The sequence below is a fragment of the Gobius niger genome (assembly GCF_951799975.1).
Source record: "Gobius niger genome assembly, chromosome: 9".
Classification (NCBI taxonomy): Eukaryota; Metazoa; Chordata; class Actinopteri; order Gobiiformes; family Gobiidae; genus Gobius; species Gobius niger.
The window spans coordinates 9,408,623-9,423,146 of NC_136860.1; the positions used below are offsets into that span (position 1 = coordinate 9,408,623).

Here is a 14,524-nt window from a genome sequence, read left to right on the forward strand (position 1 = left end):
TTTGGAATATAACTGACCTTGCATCACATGAATGATCGCATTTTGAGGGACTATTTTCTAGCAGATCACTCCGCCGCTACGTAGCTTGTACAACCACGAAGCTGATGCTGCTCAAATACAAGTTATTTTAAATGCAAAATAGTTAAAATTGCTCTATCGAGACAGACATTTATATGGTTAGTCTGATGTTATAAGTGATTTGCCTCAGGTGCCCTGTGGAGCGGGTCAGACTGTTTTTAATGCAGGCTAGCTGATACCATAGAAATGCGCTAGCCTCGCCATGAAACTCTTCAAATATAAGAACTGCATGAATGAAAAAAAAAAAGATATCTCCAGAAATCAACAACACTCTGGATAACTAGGATATGTGGCCCTATGTCAAAAATCCTGAAATATCCCTTTAAGTAATGTTGCGAATGACAGTAAAATGGCATTTGTAACACATCGTGCCTGTGTGTAAACAGAGTATTCTTTTTTTCTTCCCCAAATTGTAAAACATTCATGTCTATATTTGGAGCAGAGTTTTCAAGAGCACAGTTTTCAGTGTGATCCACAGTAAGCGTCTGAATGAAACCTTTCCAGGTCAGACGGCGCGACGCTTGGGGCCGTCGCTGGTTTACGGTCTGTTTTGACATTTTGATGGGTGTAGCAGAGATGAGCGTTAGCGCCCGCGGAGGTTTGCCCGACATGATCCAGTTACAGTATACGTACTTCTGCGCTTTACCAATGTGCGTCCATGTGCAATGAATCGCCAGACATACACAATGCACGTCGCCGGGGTCACTCAGAGCAACAACAGTGACTAGTATGGGCCGCTTTGTCACATTAGCCAGCTCCCACTTTCCCCTTTTTTGTCTCTATGGAGTATTGTGAGAAGGGGTGGCCAAAGTACTAGATTGCATTACTTGACTTAAAATACATACTGGCAAATTTTAATCTAAGGAGTCATAACAAGTCGTGGCATTGACAGTACATCCATACACCGCCACCTTCTGCTTTGGAGTGCGCATAACTGCCAATGTTAAACTTCCTACTTTGGAGCCTGTTGAAGACGCAAGAGCAACGCGTTTTAAACAAAAATATTACTTAAGTACAGAACCCCAAAAAACTCTCCTTAAAGCAGTACTAAGTAACTTATTTACCTTAATAAATCCTTTTCGTAGTCCCTGTGGGGGTAATACAAGTGTTTATGGGATGATTGGAGGGTCTTTCATCTCCCCCTGGTGTCTCTGGACAGAAAACCATGTTTGCAACTTGACTGCCACCGGTCCGGAGAAAGCAATACACACTAATGGAATCACGAAGAAGAAGCTAACAGGCTAACGGGCAAAGCTAACTGCGGGCTAACGTCACTTTAAACAGTATTTACAGCCAAGTTTGAGTGAAAAAAAATATTTCTCTTGTATAATTGGATGCACAGTATCCCTCTCTCCCTTCGCCTTTCCTGTCTACTCTCCAAGACAATTAATAAATTAAAAAATCGTAACTTGCTACTACACCTGCAGTTGCGCTTATGGCCTTTAGGGGGAAGAGTTACTTAGTACTGCTTTAATTACAGTACTTTAGTCATTTTACTCAATTAGTGATTATGAGTGATTTTGGCTGGTGCAAGGCAGAAAGGATACATTGGATTATCCACATACTAACCAAACAGGACATGAACCTCCAGAATGAGCGTTGGAACTTTAGCATCGAATGATGATTAGAGGTACCTAATGTGTTGTTGTAAAGTGCTATAGAAATAAACTTTGATTGATGGATTAAGCTTTGGACGCAGCTAGAGTATATTTCCTCCCATGACATGCTGAGTAATCTGGTGCAGTGATGGCAGTAACGAGTTGCATAGCCACGAGTTACCAGAGCTGGGACTTGACTTGACCTGGGCCTTGCTGTTTGTGACTTGAGACTTAACTTGGACTTGAGGCCAATGACTCTCAATGACTTGCTGTGACTTTACAGTTATTACTTATTTGAGTGAAACTGTTGAAAGATCAGGATCCATTGCGTAAAAGTGGCGCATCTATATTTACAATGGACTGTACCTGCGGCGCAGACAGGAGCCACCAGAACGACGATGCTTAAGAGCTGGATTAATGACAGAAATCTTGGTGCTTTTCAGTGTTTTAAGGCAGCAGAAAGTTACAGCATTTAGAGGCTTTTTTACGCAGCCACACAGAGCCCATTAACAGCAGGACTGAAGGCAGTGGGGAATTTACTTTGAGCAGGGGCGAATCCGAGTATACAGGGGCTGGGGCAATACAGGGGAACCACTGACAGAAAAACTGCCAGACACTAACTACAACAAGTATATTATTTTACATTTATCTTTCTGACTGCAGGGAAAAGCAGCTTCATTTTTTTTAAATATATATAGATCAATCAATCTTGAGAAAGCACTTAATATTTTCAAGTATTTTGAAAAGAAGAATTAGGCTTAACACTTATGTTTGCAACTTGAGGTGACTTGCCGGCTAAAGAAAGACTTGACTTGACTTGGAAAAAGCTATGACTCAACTTGATTTGACCCCATGACCAATTGACTTAGCCTTGCTTGGGACTTGTACCTTCATAACTTGGACTTGACTCGAGACTTGCATTTAGTGACTTACTCCCACCTCTGCGAGTTACTGTAATCAGACTACTTTTTCCAGTAATAAGAAATCTAACGCATTACTTTTTCCAGACCAGTAATCAGATTAAAGTTACTTTTCCAACTCACAGTGAGTGACTTTTCTATCATTTTCCTGAAGTAAAATATATACTTCTGTTTTTTTGCTTCTCGTGGAGTGGCGTAACATACAGTATGACAACTCGGGACATAAATGGAAACAACAGTAGATTCACTTTTCTGAATCTATGGCAGTATTGTTGATGTTACTGTTAACATGCGCTTCAACAACACAAGTATTGTCAAAACCAGTTCATATTCAATTTGAGCTGGAGGTGATGTCGGCAGCTGATGAATGTAACTAATAAAGTAACTTGTAATCGAACTTAGTTACTTTAAAAAAACAGTAATCAAGAATCTGTAATCAGATTTTCAACACTGATCTAGAGTGTCGGGACATACTACGTTGGGCACCAGGAAAAATATGATCAATAACCGCACAGAGTTTCCTGAGCTGAAATGAGATCTCAGTGCGCGACTGAAGTCCTCTTGATTTGCCATTGAGGAGATTAACTATTTTACTCATACTGCTCTGCCCCCTGGTGGTCAAGCGGGATGAAATAGAGCTGATGATTTACGTCCTGACACTCATTTGCTAAACATAACTGCAGAAAGAGCCGTGTTTGACACCATTTGCTTCTGTTGAAGGTGGTGACATGGCTCCAAGGCCCAGGCTCGGAGCTGCTCAAGTCCCACCAGGCCATCGGCGACTCCATCAGGGCCGCACAGGCGCTGCAGCAGAAGCACGAGGAGATCGAGAGCCAGCACAGCGTAAGTACTGCTGATGATGTTATTAAAACGTGTGGGGAAGACTGCGGTCACCCCGCTGAACTCTTCTGGGGTCTCTCTTAACAGGAGTGGTTTGCGGTGTACGTGGAGCTGAACCAGCAGATCGCAGCGCTGCTCAACGCCGGAGAGGAGGAGGAGGTGCTGGAGCTCAAGTCTCTGCAGCAGCAGCTCAGCGACGTGTGCTACCGACAGGCCGCACAGCTGGAGACGAGGCAGAACGTGCTGCAGGCTGCACACGGCTTCCACAGCACCACACAGGAGGTACGGTCGTGTCCTTTTATATGAGCCAGTGAGTGATGCACAGAAACAATGGCACTGGTGGAATGTTTCCCCCTCCAAATTCATCTAAATGCAAAAATCATGCTCTGAAATACGCTCAGATTAAGGTTTGGCTGACATTTTTTTCTCTCTCATTTTTATGCTTAATATTTTCCCTATTTCCGCCGATTTCTTTAGTTATTTTTGACCCTTTTTTATTCACGCAATATTTTCTTTCATTTTGCCACAATTTCTCCCTATTTTTCCAAATTATTCCCCCTTTTTTCAAACATTTCTTGACATTGGAGATGAACCCAATAAAGTAAATTTGCAGATCTTCCAAACATTTACGACAAATATTTTAGTGTAAGTATCGTTCAGTTATCGGTATCGATATGTATGGTTAAAGGGCTGCTATTGAAGTAAATGTAACGGTACCAAGCCCTACTCCCACAGAGTAACCATAAGGAGCAAACTCTAATCTTTATAAAAACAATAACAATCGACACAGACATTTATATGGTTAGTCTGGTGTTATAAGTGATTTGCCTCAGGTGCTCTGTGTGGCGGGTCAGACTGTTTTTAATGCAGGCTAGCTGATATCGCAGAAATGCACTTAGCGAAACTCTTCAAACATAAGAACTGCTTGAATTACATAAAAAATATCAGCAACACTCTGGATAACTAGGAAATGAGGCCCTATGTCAAAAATCCTGAAATATCCCTTTAAGTCCCCATATAGGATTCTATATTGCAGCTGGAGTCGCCCCGAGCCACTAGGGGGTGGTATTGCAGCAATTCCAGAACTCAGCCATGAGGGAAGTGTTCTCCTCGCCCACTGGGTTAGGCATAAGTCGGTGTGGACAAAAGCCTTTTGTTGTGAATGTGAACCTCTGGAAGTCTGAATAAACCGTTGCTTGTCTCCCCACAGCTGTCCCAGCAGCTGGATGGTCTCCTGGGCGTGCTCTGTGCAGACGTGGCCCCGGCCGACGGAGCTGCCATCCAACAGAACCTCAAAATGCTGGAGGAGAAGCTGCAGATCGTGGGTGAGTGGATTTATGTCACCAATATGAGTAGCAGAAACGTCCACGATAAATGTCCTTTTTCCTGGCCGTGTGTGAGCTGTGTTGACATTACGCGCTCTGTGTTTGGTCAGAGACGGGGCTGACGTCGCTCCGGCAGAAGGGGGCGCTGTTGATGGAGCAGATGTGCGGTCCGCCGTGGCCCGCGGAGGAGTCGGACGGTTCGGCTGAGGACCAGCAGGGGAACGTTCAGCAGATCCAGGCCATCATCGACGAGATGCAGATGCGCAAACAGAGGTCTGCTCAACTTACAGATAACAGTACCGTTAAAGTGTCAACACCCCAAGGCCGTAGGAACCCAGGGTGCTGAGGGCGCTGCAGCACCCCCTGGTGGATAGTTTGTGAACTGCAGGCAATATTAACCCCTTAACTCCCACCTGAACCGAGCACATTTTCTCCAGCTTTACCCCAGTCCAAAAGCTTCTGGAAAAAAGGTGTGAAAATAGCAACAAAACTGAGACGAAAACAATGTGACAAAATAGTGAGAAAACATTGACAAAAAAGTGACAAAAAAATGACAAAAAAAGACAAAAAAGGAACAAAAAATGACCAAAAAAAAATGACAAAAAAAGACAAAAAAAAGAACAAAAAATGACAAAAAATGTGACAAAAAATGACAAAAAAATGCGACAAAAATGACAAAAAAAGAACAAAAAAATGACAAAAAAATGACAAAAAAAGACAAAAAAGAACAAAAAAGACAAAAAAAAGACAAAAAAAAATGACAAAAAATGAGTTGAATACCCCCCAAAATAAAGATGGAAAAAAATCTGAGGATGTGAGGAAAAAGATCCATTTAGATGAGTTTTGTAGATCTTAGCTTTCAAATGAGGTGTTACACTGGCCTACAGGATTTGGGTAAAGCTGAACTGGAGAAAATGCTCTCGGTTCAAGCGGGAGTTAAGAGGTTAATAAATAGGATTTATGCACAGAAAAAGTATTTTGGGGGTAAATTTTGTCCCTCAGCGCCCCCTAACTAAAATATCTTCCCACGGCTCTGCAACACGCTAGTGGTTTTCTTCTCAATCTACTCTGAAACGAAACAATACAAACAGATAAATTATAAATCCAGCTGGTTTGCAAAGATGTGACACATGAGTGAAAGCAAAGGAACCTGTGACATACGTTTATGGGAACTTCTGCAACTAATGTGGGGAGAACTTTCTGAAAAATAATGTATTTCTGTTGAAAGAATGTATAGAGAATGCATGCACTGCGCATTACAAAGCTTTTACTCGAGCTGAATATCTCTGAATGTTACTAAAACCCTGTGTAAAGTTCTTAAACTAAATTGTTGAACGAGGCAGGCGTTTTGATCAAAAGTGTAGAAGCGGCGAGCGTAGCTAACGTTAGCTTAGCGGGCCATTCATTCTGATGCGGCGCTTAGCTTAGCTGCTCTTTATTTACACGTATCAGTTAGCATTTGATCTTTTTAAATTCTCAACAAAATTAAATTATACCAAAGCCAACTGTGTAGTTACATGTTTGTGTTTGTACTGGCCTCATGAATATATTTGGAGGAATTTTAAAGGTAAATTTTTAAGCATTGTTTGGTGCTTTGAATGAATGCACTGTTATATCAGGATTTCCGCGGGGCCTTAAAAAGTATTACAAGTCATTAAATGAATTGTGCTAAAACCATTGACTTAAATGTCATTAAAAAGCATGATAGAAAAGGAAGTTTGGCATTGCTCAAATCTATTCTTGAAAAAGTGTCAAAATAAAGTGTCAAAATGAACCTGAATCGAAATGGTTTTAGCTACTGGCAGTAACCCAACCTCAAGAGGCTCAGGTTTTGTTTTTTCCTCCTCCGCTTGAGTGAAAGACATGTTCGCTAATCGGAATGATCAATTTGAGAGTGCAACAAGACATTTAACGAGTTACGAACCTGGACATGCACGTTGTATTAAAAAGTAGTCATTGTTGTGTGCAGGTGTGAAGACATGGTGGACGTCAGGAGGCTGAAGATGCTCCAGATGGTCCAGCTGTTCAAATGTGAAGAGGACGCCTTGCAGGTTCATCATATTTTATTCGTATATTGAAAATGATTGCTGAAACCGATAGGGCAGTTTCTGAAATATCAGCTCAGGCCTTTGTTAGTTTATTTTTATGGAATGCTATGGAAACCCTAGTGTGGTTTTCCCCTGGTGTAAAATAGCAGAGTTTATAAAGTTTTAACTAAGCCTGGCCTTAAGTCGAGACGCTACAGGTGAGGTAAAAACAAGTTTTAAAAAAATGTAGTTGTGCTTCAGAATTTCCCATGAAATCACTACAAAAACGCAGCGCTCACTCGTCTTTCCCACACATATTCATTCAGAAATATTGACATGTTTGGTGTTTGGTAACCACGTGTAGCACAAATGACAATCGAGATGATGCTGTAACACAAATATGGTAATTTCCTTTGTGATCCAGTTGTGATTCCCATGTGTCTATTGTCTGCCTTTCACCAAGTTTGTTTTGGTGATTTCCGACTTTTCCAAATAAACTTAAAGCTAGTGTTAGAGCCAGATCGGGTCTCAATTTATGTGCCTTTTGTTTTGCCTGGTGCTTTACACCACCTGTAGGCGGGTTAAATAGGCCTTGGTACTTCATTTCAGGACGCTACCGTTTGTTTGCATTTTAATGAACTTTTAACGTTGGATTCACTGGATTTTATTGATTAAACGAATTGTATGAATAAAGCTTCAAGTATATTTTCACACGGATCTATGGCTGGAAAACCCTATTTTTTATGTATCGACATATGCCAACAAACAAACAACGCGTCAGAGAATTCTTCTGGTAGCAAGCAGCTGTTCATGTTGACGCTGAAGAGCATGACACTACAGCTACTCTGAGCGATCCTGTTTTGCCGGACCGGCATGGTTGCGTTCCCACAGTGCGTCGCTAGATGCACCACATTCGCAAACAGCGAGGCAACTGTCCCACAGAAGAAGACCAGCACCGCACCTTCTCCACCTCACACCACACCCCCAACAACGTGTGCCAGGATCACCAATGTTTGAAGCAGCAGAGGCAGCAACAGTTAGCGGCTAGCACAGAGTTTAGCATCATGAGAGAAGTTTATAAAAGTACTGACTGACCCTTGGCATGGCTGACCGTCCTGTCTGTGTCCACAGTCCGTGGAGTGGCTGAGCGAGCTGCTGGACGCCCTGTTGAAGACTCACGTCAGACTGGGAGACGACGCTCAGGAGACCAGGACCATGCTGGACAAGCACCGCAAGTTTGTGGACGTGGCACAGGTCAGTCTGCACCACGTCCCGGGAAACACATGACTTTACACATGACGCTTTGTTACTTCTACAAATGAGTCTTTTTTTATGCAGATCCATCCAGTTAAGAGGAAAACATGAGCGGCAAAAATAATGAAAACTTGTGGAGGGAAAATGGGGAATTACTTGGGGGGACAAATGAAGGAAGATGGAATAAATGAGGGGAAAATAGGAAAAACATCAGTAATAGAAAATGGGCAAAAATTAGGGAAAAAAATTGGGAAAACGAGAAAAAATCTAGAAAAACATGGGGCAACATTTCAGAAAAAAAAAAAGAAGCAAAAGTGGGAGGAAAATTGGGGAAAACACGGGAGAAAAAAAAGAATAATTTATCTGAGCTGAAACAACCAAGTCGCTTGCTTTAATGCTGTGGAACAACAGCATCAAAACTTGGATCTAATAATATAAAAAACTAAATTTAGTGCCTGCTTTCGATCCCAGTTGTACCTAAACTCTTTTCCGATACCACACTGGTATTGTTTAACAGTACCCAGGCCTGAGCAGATATACTGTGTATCTGATCATGGCAGGTGTGTCGAGATTAGTGCATTTAAAATGGTGACTTTGCTGACTGTAATGTCAAAACGCACACATTTCAATTTGGTTTAGGATAATTGTTCAAAAATAGGCTAATCTATCCTTTTTATTTATTCATGTTGGCCCTAAAGCCTGTCCATATGTGACACACTTTGGCAGAATTTGCGATTAGATTTATATACAATATTTACACCCTTTCAATATAAAAAATGCTGCAATGTCAAAATACTGAGTCGTCTGCTTGACTTCCCCCAAAAAGCCTTCGTGTCAACAATTCCGTTCCATTCATTTCCAAGGCATTAAAAAGCATTGAAAGCGATTTAAAGGTACACTGCGTAACATTTTGGGCTAGACTGTTGCCGGCAAAACAAAACATGCTCCTAATGACCGATCAACACGGAAAATGCCATAACTGCAGTGTGTAATAAACGAATGGACTTGGATGAGGACCTGACCTATTTAAATCTCAAATTCTACTGCCTTTAGTCACATCTCCATGGAGACGAGCTGGAGACGTACCCACCCCTGGTAAAGTTTCAGTCATATCTTAGGAGGGGGCAGCTTCATAAATGTTTGTCCATGAGGTATTTTTTCAATAATGATAACATCTGTCATAAAATAGATGCTTGTAATTCAATTATATTTATTGGGTAAAATTCTACGCTGTGTGGTTTTAATGGAAAAAATTGGGCTCATTAAAAATCAGAGTTATTGGCATGAAAAATGTCTCCCCCTTTACCCTGTCTTTGAGTCTCCATGGAGACTCCTGTCAATCACAGCAGAGCTCCAGGCATGAGGAGGATGAAAGTAAAACGCTTTGAAAACTCCATGGCTTGTTACAAAAGTTTACTGAAGGAGGAGGTTATAACAGAAAAACAATTTTACTCAACTTTGAGACATTAGAAAATATAGTATTTAGGCATTAAATGGCATGCATTAAAGGAATAGGCCACCGTTTTTACATACTGAGATATGTTCTTACCTCACTTTAGCCGAGTTAATATATCCCCGTCTGGTCTTTGTCCGTGCGCTCTGCCAGGCAAACGGAGCACATACGCAGCCTCTCCCACATGTCACATAGCTCCAAAAAAGCTCACGATAGAAGCTACCAAGCTCTTCCACGTGTTCCCTATTTAAATAAAGTTACGTGAAGTGTTTTCATGCAAAGTATATTTACACAGAAATGTAGCATGTCGATTTTATAAGCAGATAAAAAGGGGGACTATATTGTGAGACGTAATGATACGAGGAGTAAAACGTCCGCGCAGTAACTCCTAAAGGTTATTGACGGAAGTGAGCGGGGGAAGTCTTTAGGAGTTACTGCGCGGACGTTGTGCTCCTCGTATCATTACGCCTCACAATATAGTACCCCTTTTTATCTGCTTATAAAATCGACATGCTACATTTCTGTGTAAATATACTTCGCATGAAAACACTTCACGTAACTTTATTTAAATAGGGAACACGTGGAAGAGCTTGGTAGCTTCTATCGTGAGCTTTTTTGGAGCTATGTGACATGTGGGAGAGGCTGCGTATGTGCTCCGTTTGCCTGGCAGAGCGCACGGACAAAGACCAGACGGGGATATATTAACACGTCTAAAGTGAGGTAAGAGCATATCTCAGTATGTAAAAACGGTGGCCTATTCCTTTAAATCTGACATGCTGCCACCTGTAGAAACCCTGATTTCTAAAAGCCATATGCGTTTGTGTTGTGTATATGTATATTTGTATATTTGTATGGTTTCTTTATCCCATTGGAGCCAAAGAACTCCAGATACGTTATTGTCAGGTTGCTGTAGAGCTTTGTTTAGTTGAAACCCTATTTTACGCATAGACAAGTTGACATTTTTGTTGATTCTAAAATGTGGGTTACTACTCAGAGAATAGACTTTGAAACAGCTCTGCTTGTGTACAAGTCTTTTCATGGTTTAGCACCAAAGTACATCTCTGACATGTTACAGCCGTATGAACCATCTCGGGCCCTGAGAACCTCAGGGAGGGGCCTCCTGGTGGTTCCCAGAGTCAATAATAAACACGGTGAGGCTGCGTTTCAGTTTCATGCTGCTAAAATCTGGAACAGTCTTCATGAGGATGTGAGACAGGCCTCAACTCTGACAATGTTCAAATCCAGGCTGAAAACAGTTCTGTTTGCCCGTGCATATGACTGAATGTATTTTATCTACACTCTTGCCTCTTACTGTAATTGATTAATTTTATGTTGATGTCCAGAGGAGAAGGAGCGACAAAAACAGAGGTTAGGTAACTTACTTTTGAACGAGCAAGAAAAATAGTGCTCAAGACAAAGCGAAATAGTGCTCAAGACAGAGCGAGTCAAAACAAGACTTAAAAATAGTGCTCAATACAGAGCGAGACAGAACAAGACTTAAAAATGTATATAACTGAAAGTATTTTATCTACACTCTTGCCTCTTACTGTAATTGATTCATTCTATGTTGATGTTTTTATTGATTGTATTTGTTTTCTTATATTTATGCAACTGTGAAGCACTTTGAATTGCCTTGTGTATGAATTGTGCTCTACAAATAAACTTGCCTTGCCTTGCCTTGTTTTCAAAAGTATGAACTCTCTTAATATAAAAATGTCTGAATGAGCCTTGTCCTCGTGTCCCTCAGAGCACCTACGACTACGGGCGTCAGCTGCTGCAGGCCACGGTGGTGCTGTGCCAGTCTCTGCGCTGCACCACGCGCTCGTCCGGAGACACCCTGCCCCGGCTCAACCGCGTGTGGAAGCAGTTCACCGTGAGCAGCGACGAGAGGCAGCACCGGCTGGAGCTGGCCCTGGACTTCCACAGCGCCGCCGAGACGGTCAGGAGCACACGGGGCTGAACAAAAGGCACACAAGGGGGGAGCTCGTTCTGATCTGAAGGGTTTGTGTTTGTGCACAGGTGCTGCAGGAGGTGTGTGTGGAGGCGACGGCTCTGGACGAGGTGGACTCTTCAGGGAAAACCCTCCTGGACAGACTCACCCTGCCGGTCATCTTCCCCGACGGGTAAATCTGCTCATTTTTATTATCAGTTTGTCAATGAGCAACGGTCTTGAGTTTAGCCCCTTCACCCCCGCCTTAACCGAGTGCATTTTCTCCAGTTCAGCTTTGCCCACTTTTTATTTTTTCAGTGCTAATTTTCTGTACTTTTTCTCTCCAGACGTAAATAAATGATCCGCAGTGAGTCTAAAAAAGCCTGAGCTCATGAGCAGCTTCAGCGCAAATGCAGATGTTTTATTTAAAGGGGCTAGATGCAAGTTGGCCATTTTATACTCACTACTGCCACCTCAGGTCATACGTGTAACTGCAGCTTCTATATTAAGCTCGTGCATGACGGCACTTCGGACCCGAAGTAACACGTTTCTGACTGACAGTGCAGGATTTTAGAGGCAGTTGTGGTGAACAGGTCTGAGCTCATTCTACACATTAGGACATTGTTGTATCATGTAGAGCAGGGGTGTCCAAAGTGCGGCCCGGGGGCCAAACGCAGCCCTCAGACCAATTTTTGGTGGCCCTCTGCCTTTTTGCTGAATCGGGACACATCATCAGAGATAGTCCTTTTTATTTGAAATGTAGTAATTCTACACAATTCTAACTGAACAACTAACCTTTTACTGTGAGACAGAGCTGGCACGAAGGTTTTGAGCAGAAATAAAGGTGTGGGGCACAATTTAAACCTCTGCTAGTCAAAGGTTTTGCAGCACTAACTACCGATCTATGGCCCTTCACCCTGTGTACGCTTCAGTATGCGGCCCCACAGGAAAAAAAGTTTGGACACCCCTGATGTAGAGGGAGGAAAATACATAATTTAAACATTTTTAAACTCCGTATAGTCCCTTTAAGCGAAGCAAAGCAATAACTTTCTAACACTTTAGTCATTATCAGAGATGGCAGAGCTGCGGACTGAGCCAGGACTAAACCAGGACTTACAGTAAACTGGTTTAAAACTAGGACTAAACCTGGACTGAATAAGAAACAAAGTGCTCTTAGACAATAGCAGTGATAACAATAAACCCATGGGCTTTACCTTTAGCCCCGCAGAGCCTGAAGTTACTGCTGTTGTTACTAAACTCCGGCTGCACCAAGTGGCTGCACCGGAGGATGAGATCAAAGATTGTTCGTGAAATAAGTGAGTGCTCACTCTGCCTTGGCCATTTTTTTAACAGTTTTGGTAAATTATTAGTGACAGAGTGAGCGCTCGCACTATGTATCAGATCTTTGACGTGTGAGGTGTTTTCATGATCAGCGCAGTGTGTTTAGAAAAGTTTAGCTGAAAGAAAACGGTCCTGATGTGGATCTGGTCTGTCTCTGCAGCTCAGGAGGTAATAATGTCCTTTCTCTCTTTTTATCGCTGCTTAAAGGGACTATACGGAGTTTTCAAATGTTGAAACTTAAGTATTAAGCCATGTCCTAATGTGATTTTCTCCTGAACTCATCTAAATGGATCTTTTTCCATCATTTTTCCTGGGTATTCAACTCAATTTTGTATTTTTTTTTCTTCATTTTTTTCACTTTTTGTCACATTTTTGTCATTTTTACGTCTTTCTATTTTTGTCATTTTTTGTCAATTTTTTATCAATTTTTTGTGACATTTTTGTGACATTTTTGGCACTTTTTTTTATCAATTTTTGTCATTTTTTCATTAAATTTTCTTGTCAAAGTTTTCTCACTTTTTGGTCACATTTTCATCATTGTTTTTCGTCTCAGTTCTGTCGCTATTTTCACACCTTTTTTCCCAGAAGCTTTTGGATTGGGGGAAAGCCAAACTGGAGAAAATGTGCTCGGTTCCGGTGGGAGTTAAGGGGGTTAAAAATAATCTGGTATCGTTTCCAAAAGCATCCAAATAGATTTTGACGCACCTCTCTCCCTCCCCTCGGGTTTGTTTTTCCAGGAGCGAGCATTTCTTCGGCAGCCCCAGCGAGACGGCGATGGCGGCCGAGGGCGTCCGGGAGCGCCTCCTGCTGGTGGAGGAGCGGCGGTTACAGCTGCAGGCGGCGGGGCTGGCCTACCGCGGCGACGGGGACGACGAGGAGGAGGAGGAGGAGGAGGAGGAAGACGGGGAGGGGCGAGAGGGGGGCGGAGGGGCGGGGCTCCTTAAGGGACAGGACTGTAAACTGGACGTGATCGGGGAGGAGCTGAACGAGCGGGACGAGGCGGAGGAAGAGGAGGACGAGGAGCTGCTCCGAGACACGCAGGACTGTTGAACCAAGACGCTAATGAACAGAAAGCAAAAAAAAAAACTCTAACCAGGACGACGGAGATCTGGGGTTTACCAGGGCTACGTCCAGGGGCGGCTTGAAAACGCTTGTGTCCCGTAACATTTCAGCTTCATACAGATGGGTCTAAGGTGACACGTTACGCTCTTTAAATCATATCTTTGTTCTTTACTTTTAGCTCATTCATACATGTTTGAACAGTCCTGTTTACTGAGTGGATCTGTGTATTATTGGATTGCTAAAGGAAGTGCTCGAAGTCAGGAGGTTCCCAAAGTGGGGGCCGAGAGTCCTCATGTGTACTCTGCAGTTAAAGTGTTTAGTGTGTTCCTTTGCCTCTTCATCCAAGATACTTCGAGCTGCTCCGAGGCACCCCTGTTTCAGCCGGACAGATACAGACGGCATCTCTGGAATCGTCCATATATGGTTATGTTGGAAAACGGTTAAGGGGGAAAACATTTTGGAGAAAAATCTAAACTTTCTCTAATTATTCAAAAACTTCTTTAACAAATGTTGAATTATGAATATAGTTTTCTACCAAAGAAATAAATAAAGACATGGAGAGGAGGAATGTGGTTGAACAGCCCATAAATACATAAAAAACTAAGAATGCTAACTTGATGCTACATGTTTGCATCGGGCTAATGCTAGCGGTTAGCTAGCGCGAGCTACAACTGCCGTTTTTTCACTTTTACTGAA

At 42.5% G+C, this 14,524-nt stretch overlaps 1 protein-coding gene across 2 annotated transcripts in view; it reads left to right on the forward strand.

The window, feature by feature from the left end:
* Positions 1-14,172, forward strand: part of sestd1 (SEC14 and spectrin domains 1) — a 43,803-nt gene extending 29,631 nt beyond the window's left edge. For both annotated transcript variants that reach the window (XM_079562890.1, XM_079562891.1), the window contains exons 11-19: positions 3,317-3,439; positions 3,524-3,718; positions 4,647-4,761; positions 4,872-5,034; positions 6,731-6,812; positions 7,920-8,042; positions 11,243-11,434; positions 11,515-11,618; positions 13,504-14,172. In XM_079562890.1, the coding sequence (XP_079419016.1) occupies positions 3,317-3,439; positions 3,524-3,718; positions 4,647-4,761; positions 4,872-5,034; positions 6,731-6,812; positions 7,920-8,042; positions 11,243-11,434; positions 11,515-11,618; positions 13,504-13,816 (1,410 nt within the window). In that variant the 3' untranslated portion in view covers positions 13,817-14,172. The remainder of the gene's footprint in view (positions 1-3,316; positions 3,440-3,523; positions 3,719-4,646; positions 4,762-4,871; positions 5,035-6,730; positions 6,813-7,919; positions 8,043-11,242; positions 11,435-11,514; positions 11,619-13,503) is intronic.
* The last annotated feature ends 352 nt before the right edge of the window (positions 14,173-14,524 follow it).